At 45.4% G+C, this 16,494-nt stretch overlaps 1 protein-coding gene across 1 annotated transcript in view; it reads left to right on the top strand.

The window, feature by feature from the left end:
- ABCA4 (ATP binding cassette subfamily A member 4) overlaps positions 1–16,494 on the top strand; it is a 128,252-nt gene that overhangs the window by 57,795 nt on the left and 53,963 nt on the right. The window contains exons 13-18 of the mRNA XM_005307557.4: positions 4,689–4,894; positions 6,195–6,371; positions 8,615–8,837; positions 10,622–10,843; positions 13,560–13,764; positions 16,180–16,278. Of these exons, the coding sequence (XP_005307614.2) occupies positions 4,689–4,894; positions 6,195–6,371; positions 8,615–8,837; positions 10,622–10,843; positions 13,560–13,764; positions 16,180–16,278 (1,132 nt within the window). The remainder of the gene's footprint in view (positions 1–4,688; positions 4,895–6,194; positions 6,372–8,614; positions 8,838–10,621; positions 10,844–13,559; positions 13,765–16,179; positions 16,279–16,494) is intronic.

The following is a 16,494-nucleotide window of genomic DNA, read 5'->3' as shown; positions in this document are numbered from 1 at the left end:
GGCACGGCCGCTTTTTTGTTGTTGTTGTTGTTCCGCTCCGGCCGCCCTGTAGGGGGCAGCGGCGTGGAGGACGGGAGCGCCCTGCAGCAAGCCCGGCAGGGCAGCCTGCATCCTTCCTTCCCAGCCGACCGGAGCAGCGCGGAGCCTTCCCGGCAGGGGGCACGGTGGGAGAGGCTGCATGGCAGCGCCCCGCTGAAGCCCTGGCCGCCCCCCTTTTCTCTCTCCCCCTGCTCCCTTCTCCCCCTCCCCCCGGTAGCCAGGGCACATCTGCAGGGCAGGGAGTCCCCCTGCACCCTGGCTCCGGACGCACTGAAGGTTTTTTTATTTTTTGGTTTGCTGTTCTGGCCACCGCGGGTTTTTTTTTTTTTTTTGCTTGGGGCGGCCAGAAAGCCAAAGCCGGCCCTGCCTGAAAGCAGGTTGTATAAACAGTTCCAGCCTCTGGAGCTTCATCTACATTGTAGCTCCAACTCTTCCAGCCCAACTGTTAGGCAGTTTGAATTTCTGAGCGAATTTCCCCTGTCCAGTCAAGGTCTGCACAGAGTCCAAGTTTCCATGCCCAACAGAATGCGGTGCACAGCACTCTGAGGCCCTTGTCTGGGGTGCCAGGTATGTGTATGTTGTTATTTGTTAGTAAAAATGGCACAGCGGATCCAGTAGGGCGCACCCTGCTCCCAAGCCACATTTTAGATTCATTCTGCATGACTTGAGTGCAGTTCCACCAAAGGAAACAACCCAAACATTTAGCATCAGTTTCTCTCACACCCACTCCATGGAGGCTTGGTGCTAACCACAGTGCCAGCTGTGCGGTTTGTACAGTCCCATCCTTATTTATCCTGTAAGGGTGACCTCACAACAGCCACAGATGCCCTCATGACTGAGGCGTGAGGACTAATTCCTTTCAGCAGGGCTGTTGGCAGAGCTGCTCCATTACTTACAGCTTACAGACTGCAGCAGTGTGTTTGTGCACCATTTTGTGCAACTGAGATCAGGTCAGGGGTGAAAGTAAGTCTAGTGACTTACCGGTACGCTGGGGCCAGATCTGGCCCCCAGAAGGGGCGGGGCCTAGGGCAGAAGGGGCATGGCTGAGGGAATCAGAGCCAGCCCTAGCCCCCCCTGTGTAAGTGCCTCCCCACCGGGGTAGCAGCAGCAGCCTGGGGCTCTGAGGGCTATTTAAAGGGCCCAGGGCTCCCCTGCTTCTACCGCCCCGGCCCTTTAAATAGCTCCCGGAGCCCTGGAGTAGTGGTGGTGGGGATCCGTGGCTATTTAAAGGGCTGGGATGGTAGAAGCAGCGGGAGCACCGGACTTTTTAAATAGCCCCCAGAGCCCCGCAGCCCTACCCCAGGGCTCCAGCAATGGGGCTCTGGTGGCAATTTAAAGGGCCTGGGGCTCCAGCCCCTGCTGGGAGCCCCAGGCCCTTTAAATTGCCCCCTGGGGAAGCCAGGCTGCCCCAGTACAGCAAACCAGCTCTTGCCGGTATGCCGTACCGGGGTGTACCGGCTTACTTTCACCTGTGGATCAGGTTACACCCATGCTGCATTCTTTACCATATGTTGGCTGCCTGTAAAGTGACTGAGTGGTGTAGGTCCTAGCTTCATCCTGGATCTGCATCCTTGTTCTGATGGGTTTCTATGCACACGCACACCATCGAACCTTAAGGGATCTCTGGGCAGAAAGCGTATATTTGAGGGTAGAAAGCAAACATGACAGCCCACTGGTGTAGAACTCATTCCCCTGTGACATCCATTTCATACCCTCTCTTTGTTCTTTTAACCAGTATTTAAACTAACACTCTTTCCTAATGTATGTTTCATAACCACCCTTGACCCCTCATTTCTCTCCCCCCTAAACTTGATCCCTTCTTTTCTTGACACCCCCCTCGTTGTTTTACATGTTTAAAGTATGCAGAGTTCAGTTAAACCAGAATGTTTGTTCGTTTTTATAGTGTTGTTCCATGCCCTAAGCACTGCCAGAGATAGGAGCTGCATTTTGAATATTCATTGTATTATCAAATATTCTCTGTCTGGGCAACTGTGACTCTACTGCTCCTGCATCTACTAGGTAAAATGATGAAATACATATTCAGTCAATCAGCATGACTGATAGAAAGTTGTCTGAGGAGCACTGTCTCCTAACATGCAAATAAATATCTCCTTCTCTTCCCTTCACCCCCCGCCCCCTATGCCTGAGCATGTATATAGTGGCTAACAAGCTGCTCTGAACCTGTGACAACGGCTTTTTGATTGTCTTACTCTATCACTTGATTTAATCTAAGCTTTTCCTAAATATCTTGCTACTGTTTAGAGCCGTGAGATATCCTTGGCTGCTTAGCTGAGATGCCTCTCGTATATCTTGATATCTGTAGTGTCACAAATGCCTAAAGTTATGGTTATTTGATCAAATAATTTTTGGGGGGGGGTGTTAAAAAAATGGCATTATTTTGAAGAGTGGAAAGTGTTCAGCCTGGGAGACTCTGTGGGTTGGTTAGTGGGATCTGGAGACTTTCATCTGTTGGGGCCTACACTATAGGTCACAGAGAACCTGGGTCCTGATTGACCCCTCCAATGGGATAAGGCGCACAGGTATAGCAGATCATGGATTCTTGTGGCAGTTTTCTCTCAGCTGTTCTGGGAATGGGGTTTGCCATCTCTCCATTGAATAGGCTGTAGGGCTGGATCTCAAACAGCACAGATCTCCATACAGGCCAGACTGGCAGGTTTGTGGCACTGTCTCAAATAGGAGTAGGCAGTGGATGGGGATCTCTCAATTTACAACCCTGGTGCGGGAGGCAGTGTGTTCTCAATGCAGCTGTGGGAAAGACAGTAATAATGCTCGGATGTGTCCTTCCCCCTCTCCCCAACAATTATTAGCTTCCCATTGAAGTGATACACTCTGATTATCAATGACTGTTGTAGGCACCCCTCATGCCAGAATAGGGCGGGATCCAGGAGGGCTTTTTCACGTTTGTCCAGAGGGTCACAGTTTGTCATTGTTCCATGCAATGAGGTAATGCTTCAAGTCCTGCTGTCGCTAGGCTATTGCTACCAGCAGGCTAGGACAGACATATGAGTGGGGCCTACTGGCTGTCACATGCATTTTATTCGGCTATCTCTTCACTTCAAGGGCTATATTTTCAAAGGGGCCTCAACCCAGTCCCAAAATTGTGCCCAAAGACCAGATTGCGCAGATATATAAAGAAGGCAGGGAAGGCCATGTAAGGAATCCTCCCACTCTTTGTGCCCCCCCCCCATGTGGGGGCCAGAAGAACTGCAGTCCCTGCACTACAGAGCCCCTGCTAATACCACCTTGGGGGTAAGTTACGCCAAAAAGGAGGAGATGGAGCCATGGCCCCATTCCTCCACATCATCCAGGTCTGCGGAATGGCCCATACGTGCACGCTCCAAAGGGGCAGATCAGCAGCCAAGCTCTCCCCGATCACCAGGGAGCTCTAGGAATCACTGTATCCTCAGGTGCCTCCTGATGCTTGCCCTGGGACATGGCTGCTTCACACTACCCCAGCTGAGGGCAGTAAATTACTGCCACAATCTGCCCCCTCGATTTTAGCGTGCATAAAATATCTGCACTTGCACATGCAAACCAGCACGTTTGGTTTTTGTTTGACGTCTCCTCACAATTTGTACAAATACAGGGTTTTTCATGAGGAAAAAAAAATTGTGGGCACAATTCTTTTAAACTCCTATTTGAAAAATTAACTCAAGTACTCACAGTACTTGCAAATATGCTCCATGAAAATCAAAGATGGGCAAACCTTGCTGCTACTGTCAACAAAAGCAGCTTAACTCAACAGCCCATGCCAGATATATTAGCCATTGGCTTTTTGCAGGAGAACTACCATGGCAGAAATACAACTTTTCAGAAACTCAGTGTGTGGCTACTAAGACACCTAAAACACTAAAGAGAATAACAATTCTACTTCCTCTATCCCTCTAAACTGATACCAGCTCCTCATCAGTGTTTATCTGATGGTTTGCTGTGATTTCCCCCCAAATATTTTTCTAGTGTTTGCTCCATTTTAAAGCAATTATTTAACTTTAATTATTTAACCTTGTTTTGCTGTGATCTTACCATCAGATATGGGCTTTGGTTTTCACTAGATACTGTAATCCTGCAAAGGGCTAAGGTGGTGAATCCGTGAATACTCCTCCACCCTTGTTTTCAGCTCGTAGTTTTGTTTGCCCTCCTGGTGGGTGCAATCCTCGTTTTCCAGGCAATAGGTTCAGAATGTTCCCTCTGTTTGTGTGTGTTTATAGAGATGAGGGTTGCTTGCAGCTTTAGTGTTCTCTTCTCTTTATCTTGATGTCAAGACACTTGCTTTTATGAGCTGTCTCCAAAAATGTGTTTCGTGATTACTTCAGTCAATCCCTCCCTCCTCGGTTTATTGTGTTAGCTATAAGGTTGTAAGGTGGTTGCTGCATTTTTTCAGTTGTCTTTAACAAGGTTGTGTGTATTGAATTTGTCATAAGAATTGGACCAAGTGAGGAGTCTTCAGCGGGAGGAAAAATCAGTTTTAGGCACAATTTCAATACAAGTATTAAAGCTGAAAAATGACCTCTACTACCAAAGTTAACTAACCTACTTTCTTGCCCCATTGCAAACCAGTGATGTGTATTTTCAGTGTATAACCCCTGCTACTGTAAATGTAAAGTTGTCACCATTGTGATTATCTGCAGTGCTTGACCCTGGATAAATTTGAAGGTCATGCTGATGAAACCCAATTGACTCATCAAGCTCTTAATTTGCTGGAGGAAAACAAATTCTGGGCTGGAGTAGTCTTCCCTGACATACACGCCAGGGCCAGCAAGCTGCCACCGCATGTGAACTACAAGATCCGGATGGATATAGATGCAGTAGAGAAAACAAATAAAATCAAAGACAGGTGATGATTTCTGCTTTCCCCAGCTGCGCCTGCCATTGAACCAGTAATGCAAAATATGGGAATCCTCTCCAACATTCTGGGAGCCAGAGGGTGGGTCAGAGTCTGCATTCAAATACAAATGTGAGAGCTGATTGAATTCAGTGGTGTTTCACATGCATAACGCAGAGCAGAAGTCATATCCAGACCCTAGTGCTTGGCACTGAGCAACTGCGTCAGGGGCTGGGTAGGCAGGAGAGGGTAGAAGGGAGGACTCTGATGGCTGGAGTAGCCTGCACAAGGTCTTTAGGTGACCTCCTCATGTAGGGAGTGGACAGGGAATTCTACTTATCTCCTCCCCTTCTGCCCCCTGCATGTTGCCAAACTTGACATGCACATCCAATCTTCTCCCCCTATGCAGCAGAATACACTGCTGCTGCTGTACATGAGTCCTCCGCCACCTTGGATTTGCTTCTTAAAGTGTTAGCGCACATGTTTTCTGAGACTACTTATATATGAGCTGGGAGTTTCTGAGCAGTGTTACCAGCGCATATGATTTTATGTCAAGTCACATAATATTTGCAGTTTTCCTAAAGCTGCCAATGCTGGAATCACATATTTACCTGAGAGTCTGAGCTTTCAGTTTAAATAAAAGCAAGTTTCTAGACATCATGACTGCAGAGAAGAACTTGAAAACATGATATCTAAATGCTCCAATGCCACTTGGCAAGCCAATCTCAGGAGTTTTGGGGGCCTGACGCATGATTTTTGAGCACTTGTGGTTGAAAATACTATAATGGTTAAAGAAAGGGCTATTCACATTAGAGGTGTGTAACAGGTACTGAAAACTGTGGCTCCCGGTGTCACAAGGAGAAGTGGTCTGAGGGTTTTTTCCACCCTTGCAGAAATTTTTGACAAAAAAAAGTTTGCTTTCATTGGCTATTTCCACACAAAATTGTGAGTTTCCACTGAAAACTCAGAAATTGAAAGCTTTTAGCTGAAAACCAAAAGACTTCAGCTGAAATATTTTGACAAAAAAAGTAAATGTTTCTGCAGAAAGCAGATATGTTTTGTGAAAGATTTAATTTAGTTGGAAATCCAGTTTTCCATTAAAAAACCAGCATAGATGGAAAATTTTTGACCAGGCCTGGTCACAAGCTTAAATTCTGGACAAATGAAATAGTCATCTGACTTGGATCTTTAGGATAGAAGCTGAAAGGTCAGACACACGTAATGGAGCAAATCCATTCAAAGCCTTCAACATCCAGAAAAGAACTTTTAAAATAAAAAGTATTTTTTATTTCCATGTATTTTTACTTCCCAGGTATTGGGATCCTGGTCCAAGAGCTGACCCAGTGGATGATTTACGTTACATCTGGGGAGGGTTTGCGTATCTGCAAGACATGATTGAGCATGGGATTATAAAGACCCAGACCAACGCTGAAGTGCCATCAGGAATCTACCTGCAGCAAATGCCGTATCCCTGCTTTGTAGATGATATGTGAGTAAGAGCAGCTAGTGATCCTATTTCTGATAACTAATCGGGTGGCTGGATGAGACAGTGGATTTTCAGGAGGCTTGACTGCTTTTGCCTTTGATCTTGTTTAAAAGCCAGAAAGAAATCCCAGGACTATGGCATTAGTGAAATACCCCAAGGAGCCAGGGATGTGCTTCCCTGGTTAACACAGATAAGGAAATTGGAGAAGCAGAAAAAGTCCAGTACTTTGGAACTTTAAGAAAGGAGACTGAAGAGTCTGATCCTGCTCCCACTGAAATCAGCGGGAAAACCCCACTGACTTTAATAGCGGCAGGAGAATGCCTGGAAACTCGAGGCACATAAAAATGTGCACAGTTCATAGCTGAGCCTGTGAGATCTGGAGGGGAAAAGAAGATTTCAATTAAAATTAAATGGACTTTTTTGATGATTAAAATGGGCTCACACAGAGAGCATTTCCCTAGAACACTGTGGCTCTGAATCATGCACAGTCCGACTTCCAGGAATCCCATGTCATGAATAGTGCTGTTCTCTCCCTCACTAACACTGCAGCTGATTTCAGGGAGGTATATCATTTGTGTTATCATGGGGGAGTTCACCAAGAGAGGTTATTGCAGCTGTAGAAACCCAAACCAGGCAAAGGTTGCTCAGGGCTGGTCTACACTGACAAGCTACATTGGCATTGCTATGTCTCTCGGGGTATGACACATCCCCACGCCGAGAGACGTAGTTAGGTTGACCTAACCCCCTGTGTGGACAGCGCTTGGTTGACAGAAGAATTCTTCCATTGGCCTAGCTACCCCCTCTCGGGGAGGTGGATTACCTACAGTGGTGGAAGAACCCCTTCTGTTACTGTACGGAGTGTCTACACTGAAGCGCTACTGCAGTGCAGCTGCGCTCCTGTAGCAGTTTAAGTGTAGACATAGCCTGAGGCCTGCAACAATTACAGAAAACCCCACAGAGACACCGCGTTTAGTCGTAGCCCCTTCAAAGAACCTAGTTAAATAAAATGGCTAGGCCCTTTTGGAAGAGGTATGCTGCTTTTGGGTTGACACGGGGACCATGCTTGCTAATCTGGGGACCAGAGGTCCCACAAGAGGCAAAAGCAAGAGGCCCTTCCCAACCTGCCTCAACAAAGCATTTTATTTTGGTTCAGCAGGCCAGGTTGCTCTCTGGAAGTTTTTGGCAGGAAAGTGATGTTTTCCTGCCTGTTTTGCTGACTGGCACTGTCCTGCACCTGAAGAATATCTCTTCCTTTGAGTTTTAGAGTCCCAGGCTTCTCCTCCATACAGAAAGAAATGAGGGGGAAAGGGGGCGAGGGGGTTCCCTCTGGCTTTTTGGTCAGTTTCATTCAAATGTCACCATCACGAAACTGGTGCAAAATGAGAGTCAGATATCTTAGATAATGCTACTCTCACCTCATAACACATGTGAAGAGATGCCAGCAGGAAACGTGTTTTATCATAGCTCATGGTCACCCTAAATGTATTCTCCATGGCTACCTTTTACTTGTTGTAGGATTGAGGGACAAAACTATGGCAGCCGTGCATAAAAGATTCCAGGTTGTGACCTAAAATTGACCCAATGTTAACGGAGAGAGGGAGCCCTCCAGCCGTCTGACATAGTAGTGCAGATTTTGTTAGCTAACTGCTAACACTGACCATCCTGTGACAGGCTCAAGACATTCCAAGAATGATGTTTTGCATACATCATTTCAACATAGCATCTGGCTGCTTTTAATAGTTAATATTTATTGATTTATTTGCTAATTAAACTTGGGGAAACATTTCAAAGATATAACACACAGAAGACTCATTTCTTACAATTAGCATCGGTCTCAAAACGTTCTTTGCAAGTTATAATAATTACAGCATGGCACAGTGTTCAGAAAGTGAGGTGTGGCGTGAGATCTGTACCTTGCCACAGACTCAGTGGCCTTGGGCAAGTGTCATAACCGCTGTGTGCCTTGGTTTTCCCATGTGTAAAATGTAGATAACACCTAGCCCTTGCGGGTGGGGGCTGCAAAGTTTAATTCATTATTTGTAAAGTTCTTTGAGAGCTGTTACTACACTCTTAGACTGGGATTTTCAGAGAAGCCTAACCTTAGGCTCCTTTGAAATGCTCAGCCATAATAAGTGCAAAGAATTCTTTATCCCTCTTTTTCCTTTTCCCTTTCTTCCTTCCTTTTCATCCCAACCTTTGTCTGCTTTACCTGCATTTCACTCATTCCTCTCTCCCTGCATGGGTAGCTTCATGATCACCCTGAACCGCTCCTTCCCTATCTTCATGGTGCTGGCTTGGATCTATTCGGTCTCCATGATAGTGAAGAGCATTGTGCTGGAGAAGGAAATGAGACTGAAAGAAGCCATGAAGAACCGGGGAGTTACTAATGGGGTTATCTGGTACACCTGGTTCCTAGACAGCTTCATCATGATGTCTGTGAGCGTGTCTCTCCTAACAGCACTAATTACGGTAAGGATTAGCTTGGGAGTGACTTTAAAAAGCCCCAAACCTGCAGTTCACGTTTGCACTGTTGATATTAGCTGTCCATCAAGAAACAATAGCTATACATAAGGAGACCAGAACCACTGGTGGCCTACTCTGATTTTAGCACGTAGAATGCTCATTCTTGTAAGCAGTCCTCCAGGCTGCGTCAGCACTTGGCAGAGACAGAGAGAGATAAATTCACTAATGAGACTTATTGTAAGACTGTCTGCACGAGGATGCGTCAGGCCTGATTACACTGACAGGTCATGTTCCATTTGTTGCATTTCCAGTATACAGGGCAAGTCTTTCAATAAGTATCACTGCTTCAAACGTAGAAGATCTCAATCTGAGGAATTCTAATCTTTTCATTCACTGTCTGAGTCATTTATCATAGGCCGTGCTTGCCTGCTTTGAAACTAGGACACTATCACAAATGGGGGAGAGAGGCACCAGGGACTGACTCAAGCCTAATCTATCCCTCACTCCCTGGCAAGAACTCTCCTTAGTCTCAAAATTGCTGCTTTTTCAAAGTGGTTTATGTTAGAACTGGACCCAGTTTCCAAAGCCATCCAACCCTTTTCTAGACAATGCTGTTCTGGCAGGGAAGAGTTGCCTGACATTTTCCCCAGTGAATTGTTACAAATACAGAGTCAGAATTCAGACTGCCCTCTCTAATCAATCCTGTCCTTATAAGCTCTCCCAGTGTATTTGCAATCTTAGGGCTTGTCTACACACACAGGGTGTACTACTTTAACTGTACTGGTATAGTTAAAGTAGTACAACCTTCCTAGTGTGGAGGCTGCTATACCACTATAAATGTGCTTATACCAAAATAATTGTTCTGCTATCATGGGGGACTAGCTATCCCAGTACAACTGCACGGTAGGGGCTGCATCAGTATAAGTCTATCGGTAAAAAAAAATCACACCTCTAACTGGCCTAGTTCTACTGGTACAAAAATTGTGTGGAGACCAGCTCTTAAGGAAAAAAACAGCCCTTCTCCCTCTAGGAGTAAGCTGACAGTCTGCTGAAACCACACTCTTCAGTGAGAGGGGACATTAAAGATTCAAAAGCATTAAAGAAGAAAGGTCAACACAAGTTCATCCAGTGGGTTACTTTCTACACAAAGGATTCTGGGAGATCTTAGTCATCCTCTTCAGCCCTCACAGGCTCTGGGAATGGGAATGTAATTCAGGTGCAGAATATAGTACTTTATAATCTGCCTACTAGCTTTTCTTTTTAAATGTCTGCCACCTTTCCCCACAACCTCTCTCCGGTGTGGGGCTCCCAGGGAGAACAATGGGAAATTGTTCTGACAGTTCAGACAATTTTATTTTAACAGAATTGGTTTCCATGCAGACATGTCTCACTTGGAATTGTAGGGTTGGAATGTCTTCAGGGAACTTTCCTTTGAGGAATGCAGAGGGAGAACATCAGATTTTCGTCTTTTACAAAGACAACAGAGAGTCATCAAATAGAACTCTGGGCTGGGCAACCAGTGAGACTAGTGACAATACCAGGTGCCTCAGAGCTAGTGAGTAGGGATGAAATTAGACCACTGCCTTACTTTGGCTGTGACTTTTTTTTTTAATTGTAAAGCCCTCAGATGCTGTGGTAAAAATGTCTGGAGAGACAGATTAAATAGATTAGGGAGAGCGGGTCGGATATATTAACCATTATAGCTCTGGTACCAATGGTAGTTCTGAGCTCTGCTGCTAGCTTGTGAGACAGCATTGTACCTAAACTCATTTGGTTTCCTTTGGTTACAGTGTGGCAAGGTGCTTCACTACAGCAATCCCCTCATCCTCCTTCTGTTTCTGCTGACGTTCACCACAGCCACCATCATGCAGTGTTTCTTGCTCAGCACCTTCTTCTCCAAAGCTAACTTGGCAGCTGCCTGCAGCGGAGTCATCTACTTCACCCTCTACCTGCCCCACGTCGTCTGCTTTGCTTGGCAGGACCGCATGACTATTAACCTGAAGATTATGGCAGTAAGGCGCCTTTTGCCTCCCTCTATGAAAATCTATGACCTGGCTGTAGAATTCCTTTGTCTTGACTTTTTGTGCCCCTGTCTCTGTTTCTCTAGTCAGTGTGTGAGTAACTGACAGTACAGTACCTGGTAAAGAGGAAGAGACCTGAGCCACCGTCCTCCTTCCTCTCACTGGTTTTGCACTGGGGAAACTCAACTGACTTCAGTGGAGTTACTCCTGACTCAGAGGGACACTATCAAGTAATTTAGGCTGAGCAGTTAGCTATCATAGGGGAATAAGCCTCTGACAAACCCTAGTCACTAGAAAGGTTTATATGGCTTTTTTTTTTAAAAAGTTCAACAAAACTAGTCTTTTTGATGTAGACATGCCCCTGCAGTGTTTGCAACCTGTACCTCGCTGCAGTGCGCTGCTGCAGGAGAGCCAGCAAGTGCAACCAGCTTGAAACAAATAGCTGCAAAATGTAAATAAACAGAGGAAGTGGGGAAGATGCAAATTATCATTTTAAAATGATTTCAGATTTAAATGTGCCAACTGTATTTTAACACAAGTGCGACAGAGCTAGTGTAACATGATTTTTAACTGACTTTTAAATTCCCTGAAAGCTGTTTTCATGAAAACATTTGTATTCCTGTGAGCTTTTGCCAACCTTTAAAAAGTGCATGTGTTTATATAAATAAAATTTGGGGCTCAATTAAACAAGATATGGGCCAAATCCAGAACCTCAAATGCAACTCCTTTGATTTGCAGAATACAGTTGTGGTTCCATTTGTATTACAATTGATGACACAGTGGTTTGACTGGTCCTCTAACTCTGCTGTAGATCAGGCTCTCTAACTGCACAGGATAGAGCAGGGGTGGGCAAACTACGGCCTGAGGGCCACATCTGGCCCTTCAGACGTTTTAATCTGGTCCTCGAGCTCCCACCAGGGAGTGGGATCTGTGATTTGCCCCGCTCCGGTGCTCCAGCTGGGGGCTTGCCCCACTCCGCATGTGCCATGGCTCCGCATGGCTCCCAGAAGCAGCAGCACGTCCCCCCTCCGGCTCCTACGCATAGGGGCAGCCAGGGGGCTCCACATGCTGCCCGCCCCAAGCACCGCCCTCAAAGCTCCCATTGGCCAGGAACCATGTCCAGTGGGAGCTGCAGGAGTGGTGCCTGTGGACCAGGCAGTGCACCGAGCTGCCTGGCCGCGCCTCCACATAGGAGCCAGATGGGGGACATGCCGCTACTTCCGGGAGCTGCTTGAGGTAAGCGCTGCCTGGAGCCTGCACCCCTGACCCTCTCCCGTGGCCCAACCCCCTGCCCCAGCCCTGATCCCCCTCCCTCCCTCCGAACCTCTTGGTCCCAGCACAGAACACCCTCCTGCACCCCCAACCTCTCATCCCCAGCCCCATCCCAGAGTCTGTACCCCCAGCTGGAGCCCTCACCCCCCACCCCACACTCCAACCCCCAATTTCATGAGCATTCATGGCTCGCCATACAATTTCCATACCTAGATGTGGCCCTCGGGCCAAATAGTTTGCCTACTCCTGGGATAGAGCATTTTCAGGTTCTGTAGATGAAGGCAATAAAACTGGATCAAGGAACTGATCTTGTGAGGAGCTCAATGCCCTTAACTCTGGAGCATTAACAGGAATTTAGGGTGCTGAAGTTGATGGAGTTACACTGGTGTAAAAGAAGGGAATCAAGCCCTTGCTGACAAAAAACAGGATGGGGAGCACTGGCGAAACAAGAGTTGCCCTGTGTGTTTTGTTTGGGTTTATGTTGCTTGTTTAGAGCTTCACAGACTGAAATAGAGCTGGATCGGGTGTGTGTGTGCGTGATTTTCCCATGGAAAATTTAAACTTTTTGTAAAAAATCAAAAACTGGGAAAATTTCATCTGAAAACTGAAAATTTTGATTCGGAGATCCAACCACAGTGGCTCATGCCCCCATTCTGTATGGGCTGAGCCAGGCTACATCTTCTGTGATGCAGCACAGCGTCCCTTCTCGCTGAGCTGTTGCAGTGCACCATGGGAAATGATGGTCAGAGACTATGCTGGTTTGGTTGAACAAGGACTGTGTAAATCAATTGGAAACCCCAAAAGGGTGAGGGTTGTGGTTTTGCTTTTGCTTAGGCTGGGTCTCCTGTGAACTTTCCCTTCTGCTGCACAGACACTGCCACTCCATGCACGCTGTATAATTCCTTTGTCTTGGTATTTCTTGTGCCCTCGTCTGTCTCTCTTGTCAATGTGAGAGTAGAGTACACCTGGTAAAGAAGAGGAGACCTGAGCCACCATCCTACATTTTATTTCATACATATATTTAATTCTCCTGAGGCTGACAAGACACTTTTTGAATGAGCTCAAACTGCCAAAATCATCTCCATATGGAGAGATAATAAATGAGTTACACCCTCATGTGAGCAGATGCTGCTCCACTGAAGTCAATGGAAGCTGAACCTGTTTACGCCAGGGCTAAATTTGGACAATTGTCTCTAAATCCTTCGTAGAGCTGCCACCAGTCCTGAAATTAAAGATGTCCCAGTGTTCTTTACCGAATACTTGACTTTCCAGTCCTACTGTACCTTAGATTGTGTTTAAAAGAAAACCCTCTCCTTCTGTTCCTCTTGATCATTCCTGTGCACAACCAAGTTTCATACTTCAACTCAAAAAATATTTTGTTATTGATGTGGGCTTTCCCCTTGCCTGAATCCCTGTTATTTCACCTTTATTCCAGAGCTTGCTTTCTCCAGTGGCTTTTGGATTCGGTACAGAATACTTGTCACGCTATGAAGAGCAAGGTGTTGGGCTACAATGGGACAATATCAGGACCAGTCCTCTGGAGGCAGATGAATACAGTTTTTTCTTCTCCATTGAGATGATGCTTTTTGATGCTTTGCTATATGGAATTCTCACATGGTACCTTGAAAATGTTTTTCCAGGTACAGTATGTCAATCTCCCACTCATATGTGGTAGTGGTTGTAAATTACACTGTCCTAAATTAATCTCTAACTATTAGGGAGTAGAATAGGACTTTAATCGCGGGGAAGATTACCCCACATCTGCCTATCTTCTTGCATCTTCCTCTGACGTATCTGGTGCTGGTCTCTGTCAGACACAGGATATTAGACCAGATGAACCACAAATCGAATCCAGTCTGGAACCTTTTTTTTTTTTTCTTTTTGGCATTACCTTTTTCTCACTTTTTCTTTTCCCCCCCTTTTTTCCATTTTGCAAGTGAAAAGGGTGGGGAGAAAGAAAAACAGATTTTTGTGGTGTTTTTGGTCAAAAAAGGGAACATTTAATAAAACAATCTTTTCGCAAAATTTTCATGCTCAGAAAAGGCCATTTTTCATCAAAATTGTTTTTCATTAGAAAAATTTTGACATGCTCTAGTGAAAATGTTTAAGCCCTGATAATGCACTTTGAAGCACAAAATACAAACTCCAAGGGCCTGACTCACTACTGTGCTGTGGCCCCTTTGTCAGCTTTTTCTTCTGGTGTGGTTATAACTCCTGTGGAGACAAATGGTTCTTCTCACTGACTAGATGGTCAGAACATTCCCTAAGGGGTTTCTTAAGGTTTTTATAGAGAATCCTGGGTGTGATGTTAGCAACATGGTACAAATTAAGAAGTGAGTATTTAATGGGCAAGAGCATGTCCTTGTAGCTTAAAAAAAGTTGTTTAGCCTCACGTTAAACATGATTGAAATACTACATTGAAAGCTTAGAAGCAACGGGGTCGCCTTTGAATGGATTTGCTGCTCCAGCACACATACTGTAGCTCCCCTGCCTGCTGCTGAAGCAGGTGGCAATGGTTAGCCAAACTTCAGAGTGTGGAGGGTTATTCTGTTAGGAGGAGAAATTGATCACGTGATCCCGTTTAATTACAAAGAACATACAGTCCTAGATCCCTGCACACCATGGGAGTCAAACAGGAGAAAGCTTCTTTGTTCATGGTTCCAAGCCTCTTTTTAACCAGTAGTTTACCCCAAAAGCTCTCTCTAGGCTTTTTTCAGGGCCACACTCCGACTGTTTGTTCTGGCTGTCTCCTTGGCTTTCTGCTCCTTCTCTATTTCTGTGGTGTCTGTGTGTTTCTCACGGCTTTTCTCTCACATTCAGACACATACAGCTCCACCAATCAGTGCTCCAGCCCCTGCATTTTCTATATCTGTCCCCAGGGAAACCCCTTGGGCTGCATTGTTCGGCTTTTTCTCAAGCCTTTCCAAGTACGGGTGGTTTGGGTGGTGGCTCCTATTGCTTCAACTATCTGGTTCCATAAAGGAGCTCAATTGTTTTTTACACTTATCCTGAATGAAAGGTGACTGTACATCCACCACCTTCAAGGAGGTTTAACTCATCCTATAACAAGCCAAGGTTGCTTCTGTGAGCAGACAGAGAGTTGAGTGAGTTAATGTGAGCACAGAATGTCAATTCTAAGAACCTAGAGGGTAGTATTTTAAGTGGAAATCATATACATAAAATCATTGCAAAGTTCTTGTATCAGGTTTGAAGCAATGATGGAATAAACTGCTTGTTTGCAAAAAGTGTCTTTGGAAATTACCCAAACAGCTTGGGGGTCATCCAGTCCTTGTTAGAAATCCAATCCGGAGAAATGAAGTGGAAATAAGCAGGGTTTCTAGTAACTATTCCAGTAACTCTCACACAGAAATAGACCACACAGCAGTGTATTGCAAATCTCATTGCTGATTTTGAATAAGTGGCAAAAAACAGTAGGCAGATAGGCTCACTAAGAATAAGACTTTAAACATAGTGAATCAGATTCTTAGCCAGTGTAAATCACCATCACACCACTTTTTTTTAGTTGTTTTTCCTGGAAAGCTGCATGTTGAAATTTTGGCCTGAGCTGCCTCTTAATTTAGTTTTGATGCCTGTTGTGCATTCAGACCCAGTGTGATCTTTGTAAACATGATGAGCTATTCATTCTCTAGAATTTGGAAGGGGACTTCAAAAAGAAATCATTACTTGGGGTCAGGAGCCTACCTGCTGGAACTGGGAAATTTCTTTGGCAGCTACTGCCTAGTATTAAGGGTTCAAACTAGCCCCAGGCAGGAGGTAGCCTAATTCCTTAATTAAACTACATTTTGCTTTAGAAGTTAGCTCTGATCACACGTAATGTGTTTATTTCCCCTCCCTCTCCCAAAATATTTGGAAACTGGGGTTATTCTGCTGGAAGCATGGTAGGTGGCTGTGCTTTGTTAGATCTTCTAATATGCTGGAACATGATTGCTAATGAAACTTCAAGTATTGATATTTAAATTGAGATTTGCATACCTGAGTTCCAGCCCATAGAAAATGTGGACTCTCTGTATGAACTGTCCTTGTTTGTGTTTTAGGGGAGTATGGGATACCACGGCCTTGGTATTTCCCTCTGCAGGAGTCTTACTGGCTTCAGTCTGGCCACCCAAAAGCTGAGAAAACAGCAACTGCTGATGGTGAGTTATTTGAAAACTCTGGTGCTTGGAAATAACTTCAAAACCCACTGATCCGTTTAGAGGTGAATACATTGTACATTCATTATGTGAGCCACTGAAAAGATTAGAGACAGACATACAGTGGGAATCTTAGCAGGTGGCTTTGAACTCTGAGTGGCCCACTATTATTAGAGAGTTATTAGAGGATGAGTCAGTGTTCCATCCGAGGGCTTTTAA

This window comes from Chrysemys picta, chromosome 8, assembly GCF_011386835.1.
Source record: "Chrysemys picta bellii isolate R12L10 chromosome 8, ASM1138683v2, whole genome shotgun sequence".
NCBI lineage: Eukaryota > Metazoa > Chordata > Testudines > Emydidae > Chrysemys > Chrysemys picta.
The sequence above is the reverse complement of the archived record's forward strand: the minus strand, read 5'-3'. Positions and strand labels throughout refer to the sequence as shown.